The sequence below is a fragment of the Arvicanthis niloticus genome, chromosome 13 (genome assembly GCF_011762505.2).
Source record: "Arvicanthis niloticus isolate mArvNil1 chromosome 13, mArvNil1.pat.X, whole genome shotgun sequence".
Taxonomy (NCBI): Eukaryota; Metazoa; Chordata; class Mammalia; order Rodentia; family Muridae; genus Arvicanthis; species Arvicanthis niloticus.
The window spans coordinates 49,023,440-49,043,960 of record NC_047670.1 but is presented as its reverse complement, the minus strand read 5'-3'; the positions used below and the strand labels follow the sequence as shown (position 1 = coordinate 49,043,960).

The 20,521-nt window shown below is 55.9% G+C and overlaps 1 protein-coding gene across 6 annotated transcripts in view; it reads right to left on the bottom strand.

Annotated features, from left to right (window-relative positions):
* Window positions 1-776: 776 nt before the first annotated feature.
* Window positions 777-20,521, bottom strand: part of Ptp4a3 (protein tyrosine phosphatase 4A3) — a 33,646-nt gene continuing 13,901 nt past the window's right edge. For 2 of the 6 annotated variants that reach the window (XM_034516779.2, XM_034516780.2), the window contains exons 2-6: window positions 6,063-6,979; window positions 4,215-4,307; window positions 2,599-2,729; window positions 1,947-2,021; window positions 777-1,215 (exon numbers count right to left, since the gene is read on the bottom strand). In XM_034516779.2, coding sequence (XP_034372670.1) covers window positions 1,098-1,215; window positions 1,947-2,021; window positions 2,599-2,729; window positions 4,215-4,307; window positions 6,063-6,167 — 522 coding nt within the window. In that variant the 5' untranslated portion in view covers window positions 6,168-6,979 and the 3' untranslated portion in view covers window positions 777-1,097. The other 4 variants (XM_076911485.1, XM_034516781.2, XM_076911484.1 and 1 more) reach the window with 4 other exon arrangements.

Below are 20,521 nucleotides of genomic sequence, written 5' to 3'. Positions count from 1 at the left end.
TAAATATGCCACGGGTAGCGAGTTTCCAGCACACAAGGTCACCACTGTTGAGTCTGGGTAAGGAACTCCCCCAAAAGGCTGCACAGGGATTGCTGGGAGTCTACGTGGGCCCTAATGGTTTCTGGAACCTAGTCCAGAGGAGGAACTTGAGGGAAAGATCCGAGTGGGTAGCAAGTATCGATGAGAGGCATCCTGGGTCTGTTCTGAGCACAGAAGGGACTGGGTCTGTGAAATAAGACAGATTGGCACATCCACACTGACACCGTGCCTCGTAGCACCCTTTCCTCAGCTAGGGGAAGAGCCAGGCCACTGCTCAGAACTTATGAGCAGGATGAGGAGGTCCTAGGCAGGCCCACGTCACCTACACCCACCCACACTCAGATCTACCTGCACCCCACACTGTTGCCCTGACTCTGCCTCTCTCCTCAGGGCAGTTGAGGGTCATTTCCTAGGCTAGTGGCCACTGTGGCCAAATCACAGCCCACCACCCCTCACAGTTGCATGACGGTGGGAAGTGAAGGCCACTGAAAGTTACAAGTGACCCCCACTCTGTCCTGCAAAGGTGATTCAGTCTCACCTCCTAAATGTCCCCAACCCCCAACTGTCACCAGTCCAAGCTGTGGCTCAGTGCTCATGTGTCAACAACTAGAGCACTGTATAGCCACCAGGGGGTGCCAGGGAGGCACGCAGCAGCAATAGGACAGAAGAGATGGGGGCCATGGCCTCCCAGGATCCACACCCCATTCGTCGGCTCTGCACCACTCTTCACACTCATCCACAGCTCCTGATTTATTGCCTTGAGAGTCCAGAGCACCTGGTAACAACGGTGCTGGAAAAAGGTTAGGGTGAGGGCAGCGCCGCTGAGGCACTGGGCCCAGTGGTTAAAAACGCCCACCTGCAATACACAGACCAGGGGGGAGGCCTGGGCAGGGGGTGGAGGGGTTGGACAGGGCTGGCAGAAGGTCCAGGGACAGCCTTAGAAAGACAGCCGTGGGCACAGACAGGGACAGAGCAGGAACGCACATAGCCGTTGGACTCCTTAGACACAGATGTAATGAGGTACAGGAGTAAGAGGGTGTATGGGGCCGGGACCTGAGCTACATGACGCAGCATCTGGTCTTGTGTGTGTGGGGGTCTTTGAACCTCAGTCTCTGCTTAGGCCGGTACTTCTCCAGGTAGGTGAGCTGCTTGCTGTTGATGGCCCCACGACGCTTCCTGCAAGACAAGGACAAGCAAGGGTCATAAAGCCGGGCTTGGACACCTTGCCTACCCCGGGGAGCTCTGGCCCTGGAGGCCCATAGCGCTGGAGCAAACCCTTTCTTGAGCTTATCTGTGTGGCCTTGAGTAGACAGTCCCACAGGAGGTAGGCTAAGATGGTGCTCTGGGAAAAAACAGGGGGGCCTGGGCTTCGTGAAGGCTGGGGAGTTGCATCTCTCTCTAGCCAGCCAGCAGCATCTCGGTGCTGTACAAGAGAACTGTGAATCTGTGTTTAGTGTGGTTCTTCAGATTGTGTATCAGTCTTCATAGCCCAGGTTCCCCTATGGACACCTACAGGCTAGTAGGCCATACTCCTACAGTTGTACGGGGCCTGCCCTGGAGACTCAAGAGATGGCTGAGCCTATTTCAGACAGCACAGAGGTGCCTACACATGGATATGTCACACACATGCACACACACATGCCACAGGCTAGGGGTACAGCATCAGCTGTGCAGCCGTTGCCCAGAAGATCAGGAAGATGGGGGTCCTCCAGGACGGCTACCATCCCACAAGGAGGTACCGGCCTGAGAGCATCCAGGAAGGGTAGAGAGATGGGACTTCACAGGAATGGCTACAGAAGTGAGAGGCAAGGGACAAGGAAAGGCCACGGTGACAGCCTAAGCCCCGCCCAGCTGTCAAGACCCGGCATGGATTCCCTAAGTGGCACGCGCACACACTGGCTACTCACTGTCGGATGAACTGGATGGCATCCTCATACTTCATCCCACTCTCAATGAGAGCGAGAGCCACGAGCACTGGAGCCCTGTGGGAACAAGCCGAGCTGAGGTTACCTGAGACCCCACACCCCTTCTCATCCCCCTGCCTCATGCCACCTGACAAAGATACAGGGCATGAGGGCATGATTGACACCTCCCCCAATTCCCTCAGCTGCCCTTGGAGGGCACAGACTCCAAACAGGTCTGGCCCCTCCGGTTCAACCTGAAGGGATGCAGACAACCTCTCTGTGCCTAAGCACCTAGAAAAAGAACTCCGAGCATACTGTTCATGAGTCCACCCTCCAGCCTTCCTGCAATAGGGGTGTCAGGGGACGCTCTCTGCCTGGCTCATTTCTATCTAGTATGGGCAGCTGTTCCTTGCAAGCAGGGGTCAGGCCTGGATGACCAGGATGTCTTTGTGGCAGCTTTCTGCATGAGGTGCAGTGACTGGATCAGAGCAGGAAGCCCTCCCTGCCACCCTGTGAAACAAAGACCTTGCCTGGGAACCCCTGGCCTTAGGTAGAGCGGATATGGCCCACGTCCAAAAGAACAAAGCAATAAAGTTAGACCACAGGGGCACAAGCGGAGCCTCCAACAGCAACATGAGCCCCACCTGTCACTCACCTTCCCAGGCCCGCCACACAGTGCACAGCTACGCAGCTGCCCGGGTCATTGTAGAACTTGGCCTTCAGCAGGCTCAGCCAGTCCTCTACCACCTTGCCAGGAGGGGGCGCTCCATCATCAAAGGGCCAGTCCTGCAGAGGTAGAGGCCTGAGAATCAGCCCTAGGGATGTTAGCTTTCCTTCCCCTGTCCCTTAAGAGTCCCAGGTGGGAGGCAGAGGCTATCCCACATGGAGAAAGCTGCAGCCCAGAGTATGCTGGGACATGGTGTGGGGAGATGGAAAAGGGGCCATCTTGGACCTATTGATACCAATGGGTGAACCAACATGGGTCTTCAGGTGCTAGATGCTCTTGGGGTCTCTGCCTCCAAACAGAACAGCTCCTGGAGGCCACGAATTTAAGTGGCTGTCCTGAGTCTAACCCAAGTCCCTCCTGTGACAGAGGAAGGAGGTCTGCTGGGGCAACCATACACTAAGAGATGTTGCAATACCTTCATCTCATGCTCACATTCCTCCAAACAGCCACATTATGGGAAGCCTGGGAGGCTCCGAATGGCCTGCAGGATCTCACAGGAGGGAAGGGTCAACAGGATTCCTCCCAGGCCTGAGAAAGCCCAACTTCTTCTTCCTCTACAGACTACCAGGCAGTGGCTATGAGACCCCCACTGACACAGGGTCCTCACAGTAGGGTAAACTAGGGTCACTACTGTGCTGAGGACTGGGCACCAGGGCCTCTGCACAGTCAGCCAAGGTCTGCTGAGCCAGAGGCCTGGCTCATCCAGGCTCTACACTGGGAAGAGAGGCCTTGTTCCAGGAAACTGCAACAGGCCAGGCTAGAGGTCCCTCCTCCCTGGCTGTCCCTCCTCTGGCCCTCCAAGCACTATGACCAGTTCCATAAAATTGCTCCTCCTCCCCTTAGCTGAGCCCCCAGGGTAAAGAAGCCAAGGAGACAGCAGCCAGGATCCCTACCCATGGCCTCTGCACAGCATCTCCCAGGACACACTGCTGCCAGGAGACAGAATCCTGTGGCAGACAATGAGAGGCTCAAGAGAGGCCCCTGGGAGCCATAGAGGAGCCAGGCAGGCACATGCTGGGCCCCACCTCATCTGTACAACAGGGTCTCCATGGGCTGCCAGGGCTCAAGCCTCAATCCACAGTGCCAAATACACCCAGCAGGTGAAAGAATCAGCACCATTAGGGGAATGCAACTCCCCAGGCGAGCTCTCCTGTCTCTTTGCTGGGGTCTAAGAGAATGTCTGACTCCAAGCCTCAAATAGTCCAAACAGGAACCCACACAGAGGCTTACAGGGCTACAGGCTGCGAATGGACTTGGAGCACCTAGTAAGAGCCACAGGCCCCAACACAGACAAGCCAAGTGCTTCACAAGACCAGTAGCACCAAGTGTGTAGAACCTCACCTCAAGGCTAGACGGGGAAGATGGGTACAGGGATAATGACTTTCTCACAGTCATCTGTCCTACACACCAGCACAGGCACAGAGAGATAGCTTAGGATGTATCAGGTGGCAGGAGAGGTCCCAGCTTCATGGGGGAGAGCCCCAAATCTACTGCCCAGAACTTGCTTAAGGCAGTCACAGTGCCCAGAACCACATGTCCCTCACCACAACAGTGATGCCGTCCTTCTCCAGGGGGGTCTTGTCATAGGTCACTTCACACACGCGCACCACGGTGGTAGCCCCGTACTTCTTCAGGTCCTGGGGTTGAAAGAGGGAGAGATGGGGCAGTCCAGAACCCAGAACTGGCTCCAGCCCAGGGTTCTGCCCGTGCTGAGTCCCCACAGGCCTGCCCCTCTGGAACTCCTAAACAGCTGCGTCCCCTCAAGCTGCTTCCCCTGAGACAAGCAGATTTCATAAATCAACAGGTGGGCTTGGATGCTTTGTGACCAGCAGGGTCGCTTCCAGGTCAGCTGTCCCTGTCCCACCTGAAGAAGCGAAGGGCACACCTGTGCTCACTAAAAACACACAGCTCAGTCACTGTGTTTCAAGGCCCTCCTGTCTCTCACACCTCTGCAACACCTAGGGCAAAGGGTCCTGACAGCAAAGCCTGGGTCTCCAGATAAAGCTGCTAGGTCCCCAGCAGTGTGGCCTAGGCCTCAGATAGACTCCTTCCTGAGCTTCATGGGTGGGTTCCACAAAGTCCCTTCAGAGTCTCCAGCAAGCAGACCTCAGGAGCTGGAACCTCGGCACCAGCTGGGTGGCACCTCTCAAATACCACGGGGGAAGCCCCGTTCCTCCAGAGAAAAGTTCACTCAGCTCGTCGCCAACACGAAGTATTTATACCCATAGCCACAAGCAGGGCCAACCCCCACCTACCTGCTCCCAGTGGTTATTTCGGGAGTGGTGAGGGATGATGGTCTGGCTGGCCATGTGATAGGAACAACAGACACAGCAAGGCCAAGACCCAACTATTCTGAGAGTGCAAGAAGAAGAAAAAAAAAAAAAAAAACAAGGGAGTGTCCACCTCAGAGACCATGGGATGCTGCAGAGTCTGTCAAGGAGAAAGCTACCACCAGCTCAGGACTCAGGCCCAACCCTGCTCACACCCTGAGCCCTGATCATGCTTACACTGTGGTCCCTAACCCTGGTCATATAGTGAGTCTTTGGTCACAGAACCCTCATTCTGGTCATGCACTGAGCCCTTGTCCTGGTCACTCATGGTGGTTTGTTTTTGTTTGTTTTATTTTTTGTTTTGTTCTGTTCCCTAGCCCCTCATCAGGCCCTGCTGTCATAAAGGTTCTCAACTGGCAGAGGGGCCGTCTTCCCTGGCGTAGCACCCAGCTATGTGTCCAGGGTCCAGGTTCCCTGACTTAGGGTGTCCATTCCCTTCCTCTGTGCAGTCTTTCCTGTTTTGATGCCCAGGAGCCCATGGGGCTTAGCTCGTGCCACAGAGAAGAGGACTAAGAATGTAATGCCACAAAAGTCTATCCCACCAACTGGCCAGCATGCAGCTGCAGACTCTGCAGCAAGGAGCCCTGCCCAGGGTCCCCAGTGAGGTCATGCTGACAGCCCCCCCACACACACACAGGCTCTGAAAAAATGCCTGGTCACATCTAGGGATGGAGTGAGAGTGGCTGTAGACCTCAGACACCTGTGGACTCTCTGCACATCACCTATGCAGACTGCAATGGTCACGCTCCATTCCCTACAGCTTTCTCTCCTAACACCTGAGCTTGCGGGCTGGACTAACCATGGCGTAGTGCTTCCAGTCCATCTTCCATCTTCCTGTCTCCAAGCCATTTCCCCATCAGCCCTTCCCTCCTCAGCCTCTTATTTGCTCAGCTTCTACTGAGGCTAAGGTCACTCAGGGTCTGGACAAGCGCAGCCTAGACAATGTCCACCCCCACCCCCAAGCCTGAATGCTGCCAGCCCTCCAGGAAAGCCAGCTAAGCATGAGCACCATCACACCCTGAGCCACGCAGGGCATCCGCCCAGTCCTGAAGACCCACTCACCTCGATGAATGTGCTGAGGGTGGCATTGCTGGGGTTGTGGGTGATCAGGAATCGCATGTGTCGATAGCTCACCTCCACAGGCGCAGGCCGGTTCATGCGGGCCATGCCTCCTCCGGGGGCCCAGAGAGGACTAGCCAGCAAGGGCTGCACGGGGGGTCCCCCAGACCCCCACACCAAGTCCAGTGAGATCCCCGTGCTTGTCCAAATTTAAAAAAAAAAAAAAGACTTCTTAAAACCTCGTCCCTATAGCCCGCACAAATATTGTGCAAATACTTGGGAGAGGGAGAGGAAGCTGCCTGATGATGGATAATTAAAAAAAAAAAAAAAATCTAAAAAAGAAAAAGGAAAAAGAAACAAACGTACCCCTCCCCCACCCCGCAGCAAGATGGGCAACTCCAAAGTCCTGTCCCTCAGAGTGGAGTCGTTACGAGGAGGCAAAAATAAAAATAACAACAACCAAGAAAAGTGAGCAAAGGGGACTTCGGGCTGGTGACTCTGGCCACAGAGCAGTGTCCTCTATGGGGCCGTCGCTGGAGACACCCTCTCTGCATGGGTGGATAGAGGAGTGTCCCCTTGGGTCAGAGCTGGGTCCCAGCACTCAGGACCAAGGGGAAAATGAACTTGAAGTCAACCAAGTCTGGCGGCCCTGGGCCGTGGTGGGCAGGCAGCCTCTGATCCCGTCTGTCACGTTACCCCATCAGGGAACGGCAAGTCCTGGAGAGGGGCAGCGGGCTCAGGCAGCAGTCCTGGCCTCCGGCCTGGCAGCAGAGGCCATTGGGAGGCAAGGGCAATGGTGAGGGCCAGAGGTACACGGGCCTCCTCAGCGGCAGCACCCACGATGTTGGGAACGGCAGTAGTCAGAGCTGCCCTCCTGGGGCTCCTCCATCAATCCCACCCTGGTCTTCGGAAGGCACACTCTATGGGAGGGGAGAAAGAAATGGGAGGTCCTCAGATTCTCCATGTGAAACACAGAAGAACAGACAGCTCCTGCCAGGGCTACCCCAAGCCCCTGGGGTGACAGGAGAGCCACACAGAGCCGCCAAGAGAGGGTGAAGAGGGTATCAGGGCTCGCCCCAGGAACACATGAACCCCACAGGCAGAGTACATCTACAGCAACAGACCATGGAGCCTGGTCCCCCATCGCGCAGTTCATGCAGGCAATGGTCCTTCTCTTGGGACTGCTGGCCACAGCCCAACGTAAAGCTCAGATCATTCTGCAAAGGCTGGGTCGCAGGGACAGTGGGTACTGCCAGAGGAACAGGGGGTGAGTGGCCTCAACTGCTGCCCCTCAGGTTTTCTGCAATCCCTACCCACACGCACAACTTACTGGGATTTGCCAAGCACTAGAAGTAAACAAGACGCTCTGCCTTGCAAGAGACCACAGGCCAAGGGGCAGGCTGCCAGGCTCATGCCAAGGAGGTGACAGCACAGGTGGCCAGGGAGTCACACCGTTGACAGGACCCAGAGGAAGGACACTACTGGAGGACATCAGCCCCAAGCCGTTCACCTCATCTTCCCCTCTGCAAATATACTAGATGCAAGGATGCGAAAGAACAGCTAGCTTCCTGCCACCCCCTGGAGGGCCTGGGAGACCTTGGGCATGTCACCGGCCTCTCTGGACATTGTCCCCACCTACACAATGAAGGCTGAACAAGATGGCACCACAGTCCCTTGGGCTATGACCCAGTAGTTCGTAGAGCCTGAGCCCCTGGACTCAGCCCATCCCCGACCCAGCATTCACCTTTCCCAATGGAAGGTCCCTCCTGGACCCCATCTGGAAGAGTTCTGCCCACACCTCTTACCTCTCTGCCTCTGCCCCAGCACCCACGTCTCCAGCTGCCCACCAAGCAAACCAGGCCTTTGGAGCCTCAGCCCAGCACAGGACCCCGGACTCTGGTCCTAAGTTTCGGGCACAGGCCCCACTGTCCAAGGCTCAGCTGAACCAGATAGCGCAGAATCCTCCCTCGCCACCTTCTACACCTGGGGACAGCTCGGCACTCCACTCCAAGTCAGTACCGTGGCTCACAGCTAGTCCTTGCCACCATTCTGGAAGGACTAAGATGGAGGGGCACCTTGGAAGAGGGCATAATGAAGTCCTGTGCCTGTGTTGGCAGGCCAGGGTCTCAACCCCTGTGCATGCGGAGCCACAACTAGCCCGGTGTAAGCAAGGAGAGCCTTCTCTCATGCTATGACACAAACATCCGGGCCTCCTGGGAGGAGCATCCCATGTGTGTATACACTGCAATGCCCTTGTGTGTACAGAAGAAAAGAAGGCCCCGGGAAGCCAGAGAACCCTGGCAGGCTACTGTAGAGCTGACTGCACCTATCAGCTACTGCAGGGGTTGGGGGTGGGTTGTAAGACTCTAGGGGCAACAGAAGCAACTTCTGAGCAAAGGAACCTTGAACCACACCTATAATGCTTCCCCAGGCCTGAGAGGATGAAGCCAGGGGTCCAGGGGTAGGTGTCACTAGGCTGAACCGCATGTTATAATACCTGCACAACTCACTGCAGTCTGGACCACACCTCCTAAGTGTGGGCAAAGAGGCATGCCCACAGCATGCCTGAGGCTCACCCAGGCTCAACCACATGGTGGCTCCCCCCCGCCCCCCCGCAAAAGTAGCCCCTCCCTTGACACATCACTCTTCACATCCCCTTCGCAGACAGTTTTTCTCTGTCCCTATCCTGCCTTCTGGAACGCACTCTGTAGACCAGGCTGACCTCAAACTACAGAGATCTACCTGGCTCAGCCTCCGGAGTGCTAGGGTTAAAACATGTGCCACCAAGCCCAGCTTGACACATGGCTTCTATGAGGTTGAGAAGCCCGGAAGGTGGGGTGGCGGGGGAGACACGAACACCCTCTACCTCAGAGTTCCCTACTGCACTCTAGCAGGTCTGACCCAAGGCTTGTGTGCCCACCAGCTACTTACACCCCTATCCCAGCAGCTCTAGGTGTGAGCAGAAGCTGAGCTCACCTTGCCTCACCATGATGGGTCCAGGAACTCAGTCAAGCCAGCACATCCTCCCCACTCCTCGTGCTAATGGACTCTACTATGGCCTGGTCCCTTTCTCCGACTGACCCTTCTCTATCCCGGCCCAGCCCCCTCTAGCAGTATCCTAAGCCCTCAGCTGCTCCCAGAAACCCGCATGTTTTTCAAGACCCATTTTTGTCTCTGTTTGCCAAAGGAGGACATGGGCCAGAGGGGTGTGGAAGGACCTTTTCTGGACCCTGGCCAGGCCCGGCCGCCCAGACACACAGGTTTTCTCAACATCGAGTCTAGTAATCGGGAACACTTGCACCCCGGGGGGGTGGGGGGGGAAGAAGACACGGAGGTTCACAGAGGCCCCACCCTCGAGTGATGGGGTAGGAGTGCATCAGAAGGGACCTAAATGGGACCCTGTATGACACTCGGGAGTCAGGGGTCACAGTTCAGGGCTCTGTGCTGTCGAGACAGGTAAGTGCTCCATGGATGGGCTGGAAACCCCAAGGACCGGTGGTGGGGTGTGGGGAGGGCACACAATTCCCGGACCTCAGCGGGGCTTCCCACCCAGCCCGCCAGGGAGCCGCCATCCCGTACAGGGCCCATCCCAGTAGGGTTAGGGTTCGGGAGCGTCCTCGAAGCCGGGTCCCCGCCGCCCGCAGCCCGGCTCACCCGCGCCCGCAGGCGTGCGGCCGCCTCCATGCGCCGGCCGGCCGGGCCGGGACCCGCGCGCGCCCTCCGCAGCGGCGCCGGCTCGGGGCGGATGCCCGCCGTCCGCCGCCCAGCTATTTATAGCGCCCGGCGTCACGTGGGGGGCGGTGACCGGCTGGCGACCCGACTCACAGCGGCTCCCGCACCTGCTGCCTAAAGATAGCACGCAAACAAAGGCGCGGCCAGCAGAGGAAGAGGAAGGAGGAAGGGAGAGGACCACCGCGGACTCGCCTGCCATCCTCTCTGCATCCTGCAGGGCAGGAGACCTCCCTCTGTAGAGGGGCCACCGGCCTGAAGGAACCCTTCCAGCTCTCAGGCTTCGTATGCACTCACTGAGCAGCTACTGTGTTCTCAACATCACTAGCCCTCACTTCACCTTAAGAGCTACCACTCCCAACCTACAGCTGAAGAAACTGAGGCACTGAACCTACGCACACTCGAGTCACACAAGAGATGGGAGCCGACTCTACACAGGCTCGTCTCCAAGGGAACTGTTAACCCACCCAGGTCTCCTGAAGCCTTCCAGGACACCCCCTGAGCAGGATTTTCTCCTGGGCTCCACGGATGAGACAGAGTCCTGGTTCTGTCCTGAGGCATCCCAGGCAGGAACCCTGTGCTCTCCAGCCCAAGAATGGAGACAGATGTCAGTCCACACCTGCTCCAGCGGCTGCATTACCCTGGGAGCCTTCTGGAGCAGGGCTTGTTTGAGTTCCGGCTCACAGAATCCCCAGAGGCCTTGCCTTGCTGGGAACCCTGGCCCAAGCCCCGCTCCCAGACAGAGGCCTGGCCCTGTAATCAGTAGTTGGTGCGGGGGAGAGGAATGGTCCCTGAAAGGCTGGACCTGAGCCAAGAGAGGGCATGCTCCTACTACTCCCAGAGAGAAGTCCCATTAGCCAGCCTTGCACAGAGAGCCTACTATCCCCCATTCTTGCCTGGCCCAGGTAAGTAAGGTTGATAATGTCCAGGCTGGAGCATCCTGCTGCAGCCCCATCCTGGTTCCACCCCAGAAAGCCAGGCAGCCAGCCACCTGAGATCCCCAGAATATGCCACCCTTATAAACCCAGCACAGAAACTACATTGAGGCTGACCAGACCCATAGTTTTGGCTGTTCCACTAGTTCCCATCCTGACAGCGGACCCTGAACCCTCCACAAGGCACCAGCATCCAGCAACTCAAAGATATTGAGTAGAGCACCCAAGTCACCCAGCCAGGAAGCTAGACCATGCTTGGAGATGTGCCCAACCCCTGAGATCCTACTGGTCCCAGTTCCAGGTGGCTAGGAAAAAGCACAGCAAACTATGTCTGGTGGCCCACCAGTTGTCTAGAAAAGGGTTTGTTGGTGACAGGCCCAGCAATTTCTGAGATACTGCACCAGTCAGGGCTGCAACGGGGGCTCCAAGGGACACCCCTCCACCCAGCATGCTGAGGCCTCTAGCTAAGCCTGGGGGCACCTGCTACAGCTGGCAGGGTCCCAAGCCTTTCGGAGAAGTCTATATATAACACACCCAGAGCCTTCTTGGAGTCCTCCCAGAGCACGCATCTCTGGGGCCAGGAGGGGAGACCCTAGCAGGCTCCACCCACACCAGTCCCTAGGAACCCACTGAAAGCGCTTACAATTCTGTGCTGCACAGTTCCAAGGGTGCAACCCCTCACAAAACAGGCTCCCTAACTCCATGCTATCCCCAACTCCCCCCCCCCTCGGCCATGTGCCCAGCCCAGGGAAGAGATTCCTAAGGGGAGGAGGAACCTAGCACTCAGCTCCACTCATACCCCACCTCCCACCCAGACCTGGCACCAAGAAGCTCCCGCTTGTTTATGGAAGGAACAAATGACCCGGCGTTCTAGGCAGAGGTCCAGATTGGGGAGTCATCCAGAACCTATCACGAGACCTCAGCCCTCGAGGTCTGGCAGAACCTCAGAGGAAGGGACACCCATGCCACCCTAACAGCAGCTCCACGCCTTCCAAGAGGGGGCCACTATGTCAGCTGCCCCTTTGCCTCCTGCCTTGGGGAGCTCCCCCCAACTTAGTCCCTCAAGAGCCATCTGAAACTATGCACAGGATAGAGACCACGGGAGAGCCCCAGGTGGCAGACACTCTAGAGGGCAGGATGGTCAGGGAAGGGTTCCCGGAGAAGGTGACCCAAGAGGGAGGTGGACATACTCCTGGCGCCTGCATTGACCATCTGTGCTGATGCCCTGTGCCACCTGGGACCAGTGCTGGCCCTCTGCTGAGCCTAAGGCCACCTCTATAAATGGACACACTGCTAGAGAGCGAAGCCACCTTCCAAGATGGTGCCAGCACCCTGCATGCCATGGGTTATGACCAGGAAACAGACCTGGATTTCCAAAAGGCAGGCACCTGCTATCCCCACCAAGGCTCAGCTTGAACAGTGCCCTATGGAGGATAGCAGTGATCTGCTGACCCAGGCTCCCACTCTCTGAGAGCACCCTCGTGCCTGTGCCTGGCATCAGCCCTTCCTGCACCATTGCAGACCACAGGTTGTAACTGTCACTTGTCCCGACTGGCAGCACAGAGTGGGCCAGAGTGGGTCCAGGTAATTGTGTATGAAATCCACCAGGTCTCAAAACTTGGGACCTCTGACCCCAGAAGGTCCACCCTGAGCTCTGTGGGGTTTTTTAAGATTTATTTACATATTATATATACAGCATTCTCCCTACATGTATGCCTGCACACCAGAAAAGAGGACCAGATCTCATTCTAAATGGTGGTGAGGCACCATGTGGTTGCTGGGAATTGAACTCACGACCTCTGAAAGAGCAACCAGGTTGCTCTTAACCTCTGAGCCATCTCTCCAGCCCGAGCTCCATGCTTTCTAAGGGCACTGGGTGAACCTGCCTCCAGGAGTTGCTTCAATCGTGGCTGACAGGGCATCCCTTTCTTCCTCTTACGGTGTACTTCACTCCCAAGAGCTCAATCCTGGCTCACATGTCTCCTGCCTTCCACAGCCTGTGACTTCCTCTACACTAGACCTTGGAACTCTTTCCCAGGAGGAAGGGAATCTGGGTGTTCGTTCATTCATTCATTCATTCATTCACTCACTCACTCAGTCACTCACTCAGTGGGACAAGCATGCTGAGCTCCTCCTGATGCTACTCACAAGGCTGAGCAGGATGGAGACAGGGAAGACAGGAGAGAACAGCTGAACTGCCAGTCCTGCGTGCAGGCATCACTACCGACTCAGTACCTCTGTTTCCCAGGCTACCGCATGCAGAGTTGGGCGGTGCTCTCCCAATGCTGTCTCTCACTGGGCTGTCTGCTCAAGGATGAGGCATCCTGGACCAGCTCATCCTACCTTCCTCTCTTCAGTTCTTCCCACACACCGCCCCACAGCCATGACTCCTGGGTCTTTTCTTCCTGTTCCTGTCATGAAGGAGAGCTCTCCTACAGAGGAGCAAGAACTCTGTGCCTCGGTTTCTGCACCTATAAATCAGGATGAAGGCAGAAACTCAACGCCCTTAAAGTCACCAGAAACAAGCAAGCTCCAAGCTGTACTCAAACCCAGAGCACAGCACTGCCTCTTCCCCTGTATCCAGTAAGGAGAGGACCACATGGGCCTGGATGTCCCCCAAGGCCATATGCCCTCAACCTCACCCTTTGTTTGGGCCCAAGTCTCAGGATCTGGCCCCTCTTCACAACATCCAAGCACCTGTAGGACTTAGGACTCTGCCTGGAGACCCAGCTGCCTCAAAGGACAACATGCATGATTTCTGACCCAGCCAACAAAGGGGGCTTGAGGGATCCCCAGGTGTCCACAGGCCTCCCCACTCCATCAGGGACCCCTTCACACCCAGGAAAGTGTTAAGGGGGTAACATCCACATGTGTCCATGTGGAAGGGCAGCTTGATGTCTCACATTCCAGCACAGATTAGCACCAGGATTGAACACCTGTCCATCCGTCAAGCCACTCGGCAAGCCACCATGACTGGCCTCAAAGTTTGGCTCAAACTGCAGATTGAATGGTGTCTCCCACCTGCCACAGATCAGACATCTCCCACGGCTCCCATAGCCTACCAAACTCACTGCCCTTCGTGGGAGAAATGAAGGGATATAGTATTCACACCTCCAGGTACCCTGTTCTCTCTCACAGAATTCCTCAGACACCCCCAAGGCCAGAGCCTCATCCTCCAGAAAGCCACCGATCACTCTGTGTCCCAAGCTCCCAACTTGCCAAGCACTTCTAGGCTCCCTCCATGCCTCATTGTTGCACGAGATTAGGACTGGGGGAACAAATGCCATAATGGACTTCCAGAGATCACAGAGATAGAGGTTGCAGAGAGCATGAGATACCAGGCAGGGAGTTACAGCACAGGGAGACAGGGGCTGGACAATGTCACCATGGAAAAGAGAAACTGGGATGGCAGCATTCAGGCCGACTCAGTTTCCAGGGCAGGAACCAACCACATTCTCCACCAGCAGCAAGCACCAGTGTCTACCTGGCTGGCGGCTCACAATCTAGTCCTTGTCTTTCCTCAAATACATACAAACCCCAGCTGAGAGCCAAGACTGAGAATCCCTGTATTACGTGTGGCTACATAGATAGAGAGGAGAGGGCTGCCTGCATCCTGCTTGCCTCGTTCTAGCTGAGGTCTCCTTCCTGTCTCCCATTGTGTGACTTGCATAGCCTCGGAAGCTTTATACCCAGTGGGCAACCAAAGGAAATGGCAGGAGGCCACTCCACTCCCATCAGTCACGACACCTCCAGAGTCTCTCCAGCCACCCCTCAGAGCCCAGGGGACTGTTGGACTGTCACCTTGTATACAGCTATGACCAGCATGAGAAGTGACCCTCCAGAACTTCATAGGAGCCACTAGGCTGAAGGTGATAATGGATGACAAGCCAGGCTGCCATGTGTTAGCATACGGCTGGCTGAAGTCACAGGGGAGGCTCTGGGCCTCACTGGTCCCTCTGTGCGGCAGATTCAGGGGGGTGCCCGTGGCTGTGCTCGACCAGACCTGTGCGGCCACCACATCGCCACTCACTGTGGTCCTGGCCCACTTTCTGATGGCATGGCTGGTATGGAAATAACAGGACACACATGGATCAGCCTACACTGAAGCTGGGTACCACAGTAGGAAGGGCCAGGTACCCCACGATGAAGAGAGCTGAGAGGAAGACAGAGCTTGGGTCCTGCCAGAAAAAGATGCCACTCTGGCCACATGGGTGACACCCTTCCCCACTTCCCCTAGAAAGTGCTATGACACCCTTCCCTCTGGGAAAAGCTCCTCTTGCCTGATGTCCCCAAACATGGGGCCCTCCCACTCAGAGCTAGTGACACTCACCACCTGGGTCCTCAGAGCTTATCCTTCCCTTGAAGCTAATTTTATTCACCTCCCTCTATGCCAGAGGTGGAGGCAGAAGCCCTGATATAGCAGCCCCAGGATTGAGCTCAGGGGCAGCCCAAACAAGAGTAGCGACACAGGGTCCAGGGTCACACAGCCTGATACAGTTCTCCCTGACGAGCAGGGGACAGGGAACAGGCAGTTCTCCAGGGCCCTGTGATAGCAGGAATAAGGGAGGGTGGGCAGCAGGTCATCACAGCCCCACAGGGGTGGGCGACCTGCCTAATGCAGGCCAGAAATAAGAGTCTAAACTCATCCCCACCCTCCAAGTAAGCAGCCCCATACCCAAAACCACTGGCCAGATATTCCTAGCAGGCAGCAGTCTAGGTTTGGCCCTGGATCCTATGTCCCATTAGAGCCTGCTGGGGCTCACACTTCCTCTAGTGCAGTACACTTCCTTTCAACCTTCCTAACGCTGTGACCCTTTAATACAGTTCCTCAGGCTGTGGTGACCCTCAGCTATAAAACTCTTTTCATCACTACTTCACAACTGTAACTTTCTGACAGTCTTAGGAGACCCCTGTGAAAGGGCCCTTTGACCCCAAAAGGGGGTCGCAACACAGAGGTTGAGAACCACTGTTCTAGGAGGAAGGAGGAGGGGAAAGTGGACCAGGCCCACACGCCCAGCCCACCAAGGCCCAACCCAGGGGCTCAGGCACACTTTTTCCTGCCCAGCACTAACCCCTACTCCCATTCATTGCCCATGAAGTAGAAACTCCATAAACAGGGCAGGGGCTGTTCCTGCCTCTCAGGATCGGTCCCTTGTCACTCCTCAACCAGCACGCTCTTCCAACAATGGTAATGTGAAGAAAAGCTGTACACAACACACCTCCACATATGGACACAGACACACTGACACACAGACACACGTATACACATGCTTCCACACAGATGTCACTCAAGGACCTGTGCACACGGGACATACAGAGACAAATTTCTGGAGGGAAAAAAGTGATCAACCAGATACCTGTGCCAGGAAAGAGAACTCAGTATCCTGCAGTAGCTGGACCTATCAGAATCTCTAGGGATGTACAGAACCTACCAGGTGCTCCTATCCTCAGCTGACAACTCCTCTTCCACTCTGTCCATCCCCGCATGGCCAGGAGCCTCACACCGAGAAGTAATGTCACCCTCGCTGCAGTCCACGTCCACTGGTAGAGCCTACTGAAGGCCTGCACCTCTCCCTGGGGAGCCCCACCTCAGTTCTGCATAGAACACTGGACTCAGAGGTTTCCATTGTGCCATCCGTGTATATAGATTCCCAGTCCATTCGTGCATGAGGATTCATACTTGTGGCAGACCGTGTAGGCAGGTGGGAATCCAACCCAGTTCTACAGTCCTGGAACCCCAGGGCTACCCTGTCTGGGAAGCCCAGAGTTCTAGTGTCCCATAAGCCTGTGATTCTGGTGCACCAGATGCTAGGACAAGAATTCTGCAGGTCCAGGATCCAGTCGAAGGAGAAAGGTTTGAAAGTCCACCGTAGTCCCAGCATCAGACCCATTCCTCAGTCTTGGCATTTCCCTCCTTGGCATCATCCAGGCTGGTACCAACTTTTGCCACAGTGCCAGCCAAGCTGCAAGGCCCCCAAAGCCTAGGGCCAATGAGTGGGGATGGCATCCCAGAGGGCACAGAGTCTCCTGAACTCATTTGGTACTAATGGTCCCTGTGGGAGGTAAGACCCCCACTCTCTAAAGTCCCACCAAAAACAGAGGCCTAGAAGAGGTCTGTCCCACAGTTCACCAGGTGACCCCTGCCCTCCATGTCATACAATGAACCATCCAGTGGATTCCTTTTTGTTTTTCAATTAATGTTTATTTTTCTTTTATGTGCATTGGTGCCTTGCCTGCTGACGTCTGAGTGACGGTGTCAGATCCTCTGGAACTGGAGTTACAGGCAGGTGTGAGCTGCCATGTGGGTGCTGGGAATTGAACTGAGAAGAGCAGCCAGTGCTTTTAACCACTGGGCCATCTCTTGAGTCCAAGTCCTGTGGATTTTACCAGGCACAGGCCCTAGGAGCGGACAAGAGCTGCGAGCTGGGGCCTCGGAGAGCTGAGTGGGTCCCTGGGCCGAAGACTAATAACCTCTTGTTACTCTTGTTAGCTACCAGATAAGTCCGTACAGGTGTCAGAGGTCCCAAGAAGACATGGAGACCCACACTGAGAATTGCTCAGCACAGCCTCCGCCTGATGTCCACCAGGCCCGAGGCTGCCTGCACAGCCAGGGTACTCGTGGAATCTGGCCCACCTCCAAGCGAGACGTAAACCTGTACTCTGTGGTGTAAACAGAGTTGTCACCGTGGCCAAAAGGCACATCAAGCCACAGGCCACAGCCCCTCAGCTTGAGGGACCAGCTACAGCTCCTTTTTGGGTCCCTTCTCCAGGAGTCAAAATCCCAGGACCATCAGCATGCAGCCAACAGTCAGCTGGCCATGTGGCCTTTCCCTCGTGCCCCAACTCCAACACTGAGAACCGCTTCTAACCCACTCAGCAACTTCACAGACAGATGGAAAGCTCTGCTCCTGGCAAGTCGGAAGCTAGGCTAGCCTGGCCTTCCAGAACAGGGCCAACGAGTGGGATAACCAGGAAGCTGTGGTCCTCCAGGATGGCAGGACCTCGGGGAATCCTGGGTCTATATGGTCACTTCTACAGGAAGCCTAGCAGCTTCCTGTCTGTCTCTGGCAGACAACAAATACATACATCCAGGCCACAGGGTAAGAGACTGTGGGCCAGTGGAAACAAGCATCTCAGTGCTCAACTCAACAACTCAAGTGGTTCACAGTTGAAAGTAGGAGAAATCAATGACCAACTCAGAACCTGTATCCACTCCATGCTGGCTCCTCTCTGGGCCCAGTAGTCTATGAGATGAGGGAACCCCAAAACCTGTGTGGTGATTATATATACCACACCAATTCTCAGGACAGTCCTGGAAGGCACTTGTCACTCCATTTTCTGGGTGAGGAAACTGAGGCACGTACAGAACCAGCCCGGAGATTCACTTCCTGTGTGCTTTCTCCTCACAGTAGCCAAGTCCACTAACGCATGACAGGCTCAGACAGTCCATCCCTCACCCAGAGTCTGCCTCATGGGGTTCCTCCTCAGTCCTACCCAGAGCCCAGGACTCTGGGGCCAGACGGGCAGGGGCGGGGTGAGGGTGGGGGGCTGGAGATCACGTAGGGAGCCAGGGCTTCATGCCAAGGCCCTCGGATGCACGTCAGAGGGGCCCAAGGAGCCGCGGGAAAGAGCTCTGACCTGGCCTCAAGAGGCCATGTCCAAAATAGCTGGCCTTCACGGTGAGAGGACTTGGCCTGGTGCACGTAGGCTGCTATGCTCCAGTGTTGCCAGGCTGGCCACAGAGGTCACAGCTATTTCTGGGCTGGGCTGGTGGTAAGACACAGCCCTGATACCCCCCAAAGAGTTAGTGTGTGAGGGACAGCAGAGGTCCAGCTAAGTGAGAAGCCCAGGACACAGGTGGAAAACAGTCACCACAGATCCTTGATGTGCCAAGAGACTGTTGGGGGTCGCACTCCCTCAGGACTCCCTCCCTGTCCACAAGACCTCAGAACATCACCCCACTGTCTTCTCAGGCCAAGCCTATGCCAGGCACATGGATGGCAAGGCAGCGGGCCTCCTCCCTGAGAGAAGGAAGTAAACCACACCATGGGGTTCTGCTGGCTGTCCCCGGCTGCTGTGACTGGTGCCACTAGGCACACGCATCACCCCACATATGCACACACAAGTTACACTCCTGGAGGCCACACACTGGCAAAGCCAGTGCTGGCCCCTAAGTGTCCATACAGCCTCTACTGGGCCCTACTTATCTCCAAATCACTTCCCTCCCATTGGCCTGGCCAGCCCATGACATCATAAGACTCTTGGGGGAAACGGAGGTAGCTCAGAAAGACTTGACACTTACCTTCAACTCCCCCACCCCTTAAAGCTTCAGCTCAAGCCTAAAGCAAGCAAGCTCCCTGAGGTGGCAGACAAGGGGACTTTCTCTGGTGGCTGCCTTATAGGCTCGCTCAGCCTCTGACTTCTGCCTGCAGAACCCATTCCTTCACACAAAGAGAGTCACCAGCTTGGACCTCTGGATGGTCCCCTGCTACCTATCCCTTGTATGAGCTGTATGACGTTGGGTGGCATCCTCTACTGCTCTGTGCTCTGTCTGCTCATCAGTGAGATGGGTGCTCTGGAAGCCTGGCCTTGGATGGAGCTGTCCTCAGTGTCTAGGATCTAAGAGACATGTCCCTTTCCCAGAGCCCTGAGAACTGTCCCTGTAGCTTTGACTCTGGGCCAGGTTCACACTAGGGCTGAGGACTAACACCCGGGTTCTTTGGAAAACAGTCTAAATAACTTCTTTCATACAAGATTTTCCAGAGACCCCCATTCTAGACATAGAGACAAGGGAGTAACAGCCAAGAGGCCTTCCAGATGTGTCTGACACCAATTTTAAGTACCGTGAAGTGATACAGAGGCCCACAGCAGCAACCTCACACTAGATCACTCCATGCCTCAGATTTGACATGCAGCAAGAAGGCGCCAGCCATGGCTCACTGCTGCCCATCCAAATGCCTGGTCACCCTGCCCACGGCAGCAGGGTCAACTTCCCATAAACATAGGAGTGGGTCACTCAACAAGCGTTGGGGGGTGGATGTAGACACTGAGCATGCTGGGCCCAGACAGGTCGCATGGCCTGCATAAGCACCCTACCCTGCTTCCAGGATTAAAGCGAAATTCCTCTCAGCTTCTGGCACCAAGTACAGGCTGGGTTTGCTGGGAGGGACCTGCAGGCACTTCATGAAACACCAGACATCCTCTGGGCTGCCCTGTTTCCCATGGGTCTTGGCAGGGGTGAGTAGGAGGCACCAACACCAGGTTTGAGGCAGATAGCCATGCACAGAGGGGATTCCCAGCCTAGAACACAGAGGACCACAGGGTGGGAGGGACCCAGTGTCCAGAGAATGGCTCTCAGGGTAAGCTGGGACCTTTGCTCTATTTGGCACGGCTGTGGCTGGGCCATTCACGAGTCGGCCAGACTCAGAGGCTCCCTGAGATTCAAGACAAAGCCAGGCAAGGACTTGTTGGCACCTGGGGGACCAGGAGCTAGGGACAAGTGCCCTAGCTGCTCTTGTCATGGCTAGGCTTTGGGAGCCCAAAGGACAGACATACAGAAGCAAGTACCTGCTGCACTGGCCATGAGGACAAAGAACAGGTTCCCCTCATGGCCCCAGGTTCCTCACCGTGATCACTCGAAGCTTCTCAGGTAGGAGGCGGCCAGCAGCCTGGGCCCAGCACCCCAGTTGCTAACACCAACCTTGTGTGATCAGAGTCCTAACACACCAGGCAAAGGCAAGGGCATCTCTGTCCTTTCACAAACCCAGGGAATACATGTTCAGCAAGCCCCTAGACAAG